This window comes from Gracilinanus agilis, chromosome 2 (assembly GCF_016433145.1).
Source record: "Gracilinanus agilis isolate LMUSP501 chromosome 2, AgileGrace, whole genome shotgun sequence".
NCBI classification, from domain to species: domain Eukaryota; kingdom Metazoa; phylum Chordata; class Mammalia; order Didelphimorphia; family Didelphidae; genus Gracilinanus; species Gracilinanus agilis.
Genome location: NC_058131.1, coordinates 354,289,326 through 354,298,045, shown reverse-complemented (window position 1 = coordinate 354,298,045; position 8,720 = coordinate 354,289,326). Strand labels below are relative to the sequence as shown.

The 8,720-nt window shown below is 42.5% G+C and overlaps 1 protein-coding gene across 1 annotated transcript; it reads left to right on the top strand.

Annotated features, from left to right (window-relative positions):
• Positions 1 to 4,051: 4,051 nt before the first annotated feature.
• On the top strand, positions 4,052 to 8,720 carry EIF4E1B (eukaryotic translation initiation factor 4E family member 1B). The gene is made up of 7 exons (XM_044661635.1): positions 4,052 to 4,072; positions 4,249 to 4,349; positions 4,668 to 4,763; positions 7,042 to 7,105; positions 7,727 to 7,840; positions 8,328 to 8,467; positions 8,606 to 8,720. The coding sequence occupies exons 1-7, from the start codon at positions 4,052 to 4,054 to the stop codon at positions 8,718 to 8,720; spliced, it is 651 nt and encodes a 216-aa protein (XP_044517570.1).

The window sequence follows — 8,720 nt, the reverse complement described above, 5'->3', positions numbered from 1 at the left end:
ATGTAGTTGAAACTCCTCATTTTACTAACAAAGAAACTGAGGTTATATGACTTATCCAAGGTAATATAGTAATAAGTGGCAGGATTGGGATTCAAACTCTAAAACCAGGGATCTTTCGATCATATCATACCACTCTTTTCCCCTTGGTTCATTTGCCTGCTCCATTCAGAGTGTAGAAGGACATACATAAGCAGGGGAAGGTACAGCATCTCCTCTCCAGGGCTCTGGGTCTAGTGGGAGGATAGGACACAGGTAACACCCATACTCAATATTATATGAAATGTACATTAGAGGCATACAGTAAAAAGTTCCATGTAATAGGGTCACAGATCTAGAGCAGAAAAGGGCTTTATAGGCCACTGAATCTGAGGAAATTGAGGCCCAGGGAAGATAGATGATTTGTGCAAGGTCATACAGGTAGTAAGTGGTAGAGTCAGGATTTGATCCCAACTCCTGGAACTCTAAATTCATCATTCCTATGACTCATATTCCCATGAAATCTACCTGGCACTTTGGATAGAGAGTAGGCCTAGAACAAAGACCCGAGTTCAAATCCTGTCTCTGACATGTACTGGCTGTGTGCCCTGGGCAACTTCAGTGTGCTAATCAGCTCTCTAAGACTATTAAGCAATTGAGGATCAGTCAGTTAATCAATAAACATTTTATTAAGCATCTAATATGTATCAGGTATTGTGCTAAGCACTAGAGATCCAAAGAAAGAAATAGTCCTGGCCCTCGTAGAGCTCATAATTTAATGGGAGATAAAACAAGCAAAAAAAAAAAAGTACAATTATCTCTTCCACATTGAAGTTATTGCAGTTTTGATATATTAAGGGTTGGCATAAGAAATTAAAGGAGAAATTTGGGGGTTTTGCAGAAGCCATAGATGACAAGTAAAGGCCAGCAGACAACAAAGAAAAAGTTTAGAAACTCAGAAATGCATACTTAACCCAAAATTTATAATAAGGTACTATAAACGCCTTATAACAGAAAAGGAAAAACATTCAGACTTCTTTAGTATGAAGGAAGGGTCAAAAAAACTTTAAGTGGATTTTCTAGATCACAGGGGCTCTGGGTTCCTAACTCTGGAGATATGGAAGGGATAACTATACAAACAACAGAAAGTAGGGACAACTAGGTGGCACAGTAGATAGAACACCAGGCCTGGAACTGGAAGGACTGGGGTTCAAATCTGGCCTCAGATACTTTCTGGCTATATGACCTTGGGCAGGAATAGAATAATTCCATTTGCCTAGTCCCTTACCCTTCTGTCTTAGAGTCATTACTAGGACAGAAAATAAGGGTTTAAATAAATAGAAATTAAAGCAAGCAAGAAAGAAGACGTTAACTTGTATTGGTAGAGGGAGTTTTCCCTCTTTGGGAGCTCCCTGTAGCATTGAAATTACAGGTTTAATTTTATTGATACAGGGAGCTCTCTGTCCCTATTCTAATGTGATACCTGAAAGGGTAAGTCTTTCCAAGAGGGTGCAGGACATTGGAGAAGGCTTCTTAAAAGTTATGGCTTTACATAATCATCATTCTGGCTAAGAAACAAAGTGGTAGAGCAATGGAATAGATTAGCTACATAATATACAGGGTAAATGACCGTAGCAACTTAGTGTTTGATAAACCCAAAGACTCCAGCAAACTCATTGTTTGACAGAAACTGTTAGGAAAACTGGAAAACAGCAGGGCAGAAACTAGATATAGACCAATATCTCACACCCTATACCCATGGTGGCGAACCTATGGCATAGGTGCAAGAGGGGGCACTCAGAGCCTTCTCTGTGAGCATTCACACCATTGCCCTAGCACAGACTTTGACAGAGTTCATTACTAGAAAGTCAGAGGAACCTCAGGTTGGACCAGGCTGCTCCACCACTCCCCCTTCCCCCGCCCCATGGGCACCTGAGGACATTTCTCACATTACCCACCCCTCTAAAAGGTTTGCCATCACTGCCCTATACCAAGATAAGGTTGAAATGGGCATATGATTTAAATATAAAGAGTGATACCATAAGTAAATTAAAGGAACATAGAATAGTTTACCTGGCAGATCTATGAGGAAGTAGAGAAGAATTTATGACCAAACAAGAGATATGGAACATTATAAAATGTAAAATGAATAATTTTGATTATATTAAATTAAAAAGCTTTTCTATAAATAAAACCAACGTAACCAAGATTAGAAGGGAAACAACAAACTGGGGGGATGGTATATCTCATAGCAAATTTCTCTGATAAAGGTCTAATTTCTCAAATTTATATAAAATAAAGTCAAATTCATAAGAATACAAGTCATTCTCCAATTGACAAATGGTCAAAGGATATGAACAAGTAATTTTCAGATGAAGAAATCAAAGCTATGAATAAGCACATAAAATTTGTTCTAAATTCCTATTGATTAGAGAAATGCAAATTAAAATAACTCTGAGGTACCATCTCAAACCTAACAGATTGACCAGTAGGACAGTAAAGGAAAGTGATAAATCTTTTTTTGGGTTATAATTCATTTATTTAGAATATTTTTTACATGGTTACATGATTCATGATTTTTCCCATCTCTCTTTCCTCCCTCCCCCCAGAGCTGACAAGCAATTCTACTAGGTTCTACATGTATCATTGTTCAAAATCTATTTACACATCATTCATATTTGCAATAGAGTGATCTTTTAACACCAAAACCCCAATCATATCCTCATAGAATCACATGATTGATTATATGTTTTTCTTCTGTATTTCTCTTCCCACAGTTCAGAAAGTGATAAATCTTAGAGGTGATGTGGCAAAATTGGGTCACTAATGTATGTTGGTAGGATTGTATACTGATCCAAACATTTTGGAGGGCAATCTGGAAGTAGGTCCACAGGGCTATAAAACTGCATACCCTTTGATTCAGTAATACCACTACTGGGGCTCTATGCCAAAGAGATCATGTAAAAGAAGAAAGAAGCTACTTGTACAAAAATATTTATAGCAGTTCTTTTTGTGGTGGCAAAGGATTGGAAACTGAGGAAATGTCCATCAATTTGGGGAATGACTGAACAAATTAATTGTGGTATATGATAGTGATGGAATGCTATAGTACTGTAAAGAATGATGAACAGGATCATTTCAGAAACAGCTGGAAAGACCTTCATGAGCTGATGCAGAGTGAAATAAGCAGAACATGATACACAGACTGAAATATTGTGGGATGATCATCTGTGAAAGACTTAGCTATTCTCAGCAACACAACAATTCTGAAGGACTTAGGACAAAGAATGCTAGCCACCTCCAGGGAAAGGACTCTTGGAGTTGGATGCAGACCAAAGCATACTATTTTTCACATTTCTTTATGGTTTTATTTTGAAATTTTGCTTTTATATGAGTATTCTCTCACAGTCAATGACAAATATGGAAGTGTGTTTTGCATGATAATATGTGTATAACCCAGATCAAATTGCTTGCTGTCTCCAAAAGGGCGGAGGGAAGGAGACAATCTGGATCTTATAATTTCAGAAAACATGTTGAAAATTCTTATCACTGTAATTGGGAAAATAAAATATCTTTGAATTAAAAAAAAAGAAATATATGGCCTTAAAAGATGGGTAAAAAATTCAAAAGGCAAAGAGGCTGAAGGAAGGCCCCAATAGTATTAGGGTATATTGGAGTTAGAATAAGACAGACAGTGTCTAAAATAAAATAATATTTTAAAAGTCTGGAAAAGTAGAGCAGTGCTAGCTTGCTGAGAGAGCCTTGAATGCCAGGCAACTGAGTTTGGTCTTTACTTAGTCAATAGGGAGCTAATGAAAAATTTCTGAGTAGAGAAGTGACTTCATTAAGTACAGATCCATCTCTCTCCCACAAAGCTAAGCTGCCCTGGAAACCCTTCCAGTACCTAGAGGTAGGGAAAAAGAAAGGAAGATAGGGCTGTGGGATCAATTCAGCCTGAAACACTCCTTCCCTCAACTGTAGAAGTGAGGCAGGAGATGGTGACTGCTCCTTTAAGAGCCATGCCCTTTTATCAGAGGATAAAAGGAGCCCCCTGGGCAGAGGTCTTAGGCTAAGCATGGCTACAGCTGCTCCAACCGTGAGTCTGACACTCCCCCCTTCTTACGCATCTTTCATATCCCCACCTTGTTTTAACTCTGGCCACCAACCTGGCAAGGGCTTTGTGCTGAGAGAGATGGGGGAGGGAAAGGGAGCCCATCATGGATCTTGACTCTCCATATCCCCATCTCTGCCTTCTCTCCCTCTTCTGGCCAGGTGGAAGATGTACAGACTGAAACCCAAGTGCTGGAGGAGTCCCCAAAGGGGAAGAAGTTACCTCTTGGGGAAGGACTGGAGAAGCATCCTTTGGAGAACAGGTACTGTCAGGGACTGCCTCTGTGTATCTGCCTCAGTTTATTAGTAAAGTCCTTTCCTTCCCTTTGGGTTTAGAAGGCCTTTGGATCCTCTAACTCAACCTTTTTATTTTAAAGAATAGGAACCTGAGGTTCTTGAGAAGTAAAGTTATTTGCTTAGTTCCATACTGAGTCAGTATTAGAGCTAGAATTTGAACCCGGGTCTTTGGATTCCCAAACCTTTATACAAATTTTTCCCATTATATTTGACCAATTCTGCATTACTGAATTTCACTGTTTTGCTTTCTTTCTGTCTTCCTTCCCTTTCCCCACCCCCTCCAGGTGGGCCTTATGGTTCTTCAAGAATGACAGGAATAGAGCTTGGCAAGACAATCTTCATCTAGTTACCAAGTTTGAGACTGTGGAGGACTTCTGGGCGTGAGTATCTGGGGTATGTTGGAGGACTGTGGGAAGGAGCTTCAGCTGGGCCCAGGGAGAGAAGAAGGGGGTGGGTTGTGGATATGAAGTACACTTTTCTACTTAGAAAAATTTTTCATTAGCTCCCTATTGCCCAAGCTAAGCTAAACTCAGTTACCAAACTCCATCAGGAGAGGAGGGACAGCTCTGTCTAACCCTCTTTCTCTTCCCTAAAAAAAATAACAAAAAAAAAGAACCTCTTTCTTCTCTGGAGTCTTTCACTCTGCTAAGATACCTGGGTTTTCCTTTTCCTTTTCCTTTAGTGGATAGGAATCCTATGTCCTCCTGGCAAGACTTCTCTAATTTCTGCCTATGACCAGTACCATCGTAAAGATCCCACCCAATAGCACAACCCAGCTGGCCATTTGAATAATCTCTCTTTTCATAATGTGTGTATCTGGCTGACTAGTCTGACCAGGAAGCCTCTATGTAGGAATGGGGTCCCCAGGTCTAAGACTTAGACTCCATTTGGCTTATGTGAGCCTTGAACAAAGATGAGTCCTTGTTGCTAATGTGACCTCAGATGGTAACCTGCAGTTAAACGGGATTCCTTCCTACAACATCCCTAAGTGGTCTTTCATCAATCTCCTTCAAGATCTTCTCTGAAAACTCCCTCCTGAGGCATCAGTCACATTTTCTACTTCAGGACAGCTCTGATTATTAGGAAATTTCACCTAACTTCCAGGCAGAATCTAGTTCCCTCCTCATTGCTCTGCTTTCTGCCCTCTAGGGCCAACCAGAGCAAGTTTAATCCTTCTTTCACAAGAGAGCCTCCCTTCAAATCTTTGAAGACAGCTATCTTGTCTCTGCTAAGCCTGTTTATCAATGATGGGAGGCCATCTGGGGAAACAGAAAGACAGTACTGGTCTTCGTTCCAATATCCACAAGCTCTCTGAGCTTGGCTGAGCCAGATAATTATTGTTAGCATAGTAACTTTCACTATTAACATAGTGAAGTGTCCTGACTATGGTGACATGGTGAGTCAATGGCAGAGCTAGCATTTAACCCCATCTGTAAAATGGAGACAATATTGACTCTCCTACCTCCTTCCCAGAACAGCTGTGAAGAAAAAGCATTTCATACCTTTAGACTCTAAAATTTAGAGTCTAGTATACACGTGAATGAAAAGATCTCTTTTGGTTACTGGGGAAGAAGATCCCTTCTAGTCTTGCCTCGCTCTAGATTTTCCTTAAAGATTGGTGGAAAGAACTCTAGATTTAGAGTCAAAATGTCTTATTGTGATTCTTGGTTCTGTTGCTTTTTCCCTTGGTGATGCTGGAAAATGTGTTACGTGGGCTGGATGGCATTTGCTGACATTCCTTGCCTTTGTGGGTCCCGAGCAGATGGGCCCCTTAGTGGAAATGAAAGTGAGCAGTACTTTAGCCTCTGTTGGCTCCGAAGTGGTTTTTGATCCTGGACAAGCCCACACATCTAATACTGAACAACCATAGGGACACCAATGAAGAAATGCCACCCCTTCCCCTTGTTTCACCTAATGGACCCAGGACCTTCAGATCTCTCAATTCCCAAGGTCCGCTCCAAGCCTCTCCACCTCTAGACTGATTGCTCAGTAATCTACTCAGAATAAAAAACCAAAGCAGAAATATCAGCCAGGGGTCTAGGTACAAGCTCAACTAATTGAGTTCCTGCTCCATATAGGAGCAACCTTGGGATGGGGAAAGAGTGATACCCCATTTCCTTTAGCCAGAAAGTCTGGTGACCACTTGTGACAGATTTGAAGGAAAAGAGCCAGAAGGCCTCTTTTCTTTTAATGGATGTCATGGTAGGCCACTTCAAGAAACCACTGTGCCACACCAGACTAAAAAGTCAAACCCTTTCAAGGTTGACTTGTGACCAGAACTAGATCTCTGAGGTGCCCCTGTGGCAGGGAGTATCTATGCTTTCTCTGTTAAATCAGGGGGCCCAGAATGGAGAGGCTCCATGGTCCTTTACAGCTGTATTGCCTGTGATCCCTTTGAGGGCTTTAGCCCTAAACTCTTGCCCTTGGGGTTCTCCCATCCATCTGGTACTTGGGGCTCTGCTTTGGGACTTGACTTTTCTTCTGGGCCTTCTACCAGGTTAACATACAAAATGGTTTCTATACAGCATAGACTCCCAGCGCCGAGGGTGTTATGGTATCTCTCTAGGCTTCAGTTTCCCCACTTATAAAATGAGGGAGTTGGACTCTGTGGTCCCTTCTAGGTCTAAAACAATATGAGACTTGAATTTCTTTTCCCAGGATCCATAGCCATATCAAACTGGCCAGCAAACTGTCCTCAGGCTGTGACTATGCCCTTTTCAAGGTAATATTCCCCATCCTACCAAGCACCTGAGGGAGATTGGATGGGTGGGTGGGAAGTCAGGCAGGGAGAAACCTCCTGGAGGAATTAGCATCATCTTGTTGCATTGTGGTGCAGTGGAAAGAATGCTCCATTTGACTTCAGAAAGCCCAAGTTGAAATTCCTGACTTTGACATTAACTTGCTGGGTGACCATGGGTAAATTCCTCCTCCTTCCTGGGCTTCAGTTTTCTTACCTATGAAATGAGGGACTAAATTAGGTCCTTAAAGGTTCCTTTTAGCTCTAAATCCTACAAACCTGGATGTTAAGGCTCAGTTAAGCCTAGTTTCCCTTTCCTTGGGGAAAGGGATGAGAGCTGGGGGTGGACGTAGAGATATTTTGGGGATGGTTCATCCCAATGGCCCTAGAGAGACATTATTCCCCTCAGTTTTTCCCTACTGGAGAATACCAAGTCTGGGATGGGTGGGGGAATTTTGCCTTTTTAGGATGCAAGGGAGAATCTTCTCTATCATGGGGAGCTAAGTGGTAGCAGGTGTCTCTGATTCCTAGTAGGAAGGAGGCTGCTATTAGCCCAAGTTGGGATAAACAATGTTATCTTCCCTGTCCCCTGACCCCCATTGGCAGGATGGCATCGAGCCAATGTGGGAAGATAACAGGAACAAACATGGTGGCCGATGGCTGGTCAGCCTGGCCAAGCAACATCGTCAAAGCAACCTGGATCGGCTCTGGCTAGAGACGGTTAGTATGGGGGTTGGGGTGGTGGAGCAAGGAGAGAAGGTACCCCTTACAGGTTCCCCAGGCTGCAGCCATCTCCACCGAGGCTATATCCACAGTCCATACAGATAGATAATGGGATGTGGTCCAGCCTAACCTGGAATGCTAAATTTAAAGTCAGGACTCAAATCACTCAAAACAAAAAACAAAAACAAAACAACCACCACCAACCACCAACCCCAAACTGTGACTTTTAAACAGATACTATCCATCCTTTTCTTTGTAATGAGGGGATTTGGTCCATATCTACTCACTACCTCTCAACTGGGGTAGGAATTCTCTCTACAGGAATTCTGTAGGAATATCCATCGCTTTTAGGAGGGGATGGGTCAAGGGTCTGACTTCAGAGAAGGATTTTAGTCCCAGGGTTTGCCTGCCTCAAAGATGGCAGCTCTGGTCTCTGCTAGTCAGCACCAGGACTAAGCACTTCGTTCTTCTTTCCTGGGGCCAGCTTCTTTGTCTGATTGGGGAGGCCTTTGAGGAGTACAGTGAGGAAGTGTGTGGGGCTGTGCTCAATGTTCGCACCAAGGGGGACAAGATAGCCATCTGGACCAGTGAGGCTGAGAACCAGCCAGCTGTCACCTTTATTGGGTAAGTGGGGGTGGAGGAGGAAAAGCTTTCCAGCCGGGAGGATTGGGTGTAGGGGGAGAGGAACAGAGAATGCTGGAACTGGAGGGAGGGAAATACTGGGGACATATGGAGAAACCCTCTATTTCCTGTGTCTCCTAGACGTGTCTACAAGGAGAGGCTGGGGCTCTCTCCGAAGGTCATTATTGGCTACCAGGCTCATGCAGACACAGCCACCAAGAGCAACTCTTTCACCAAGAATAAATTTGTGGTGTGA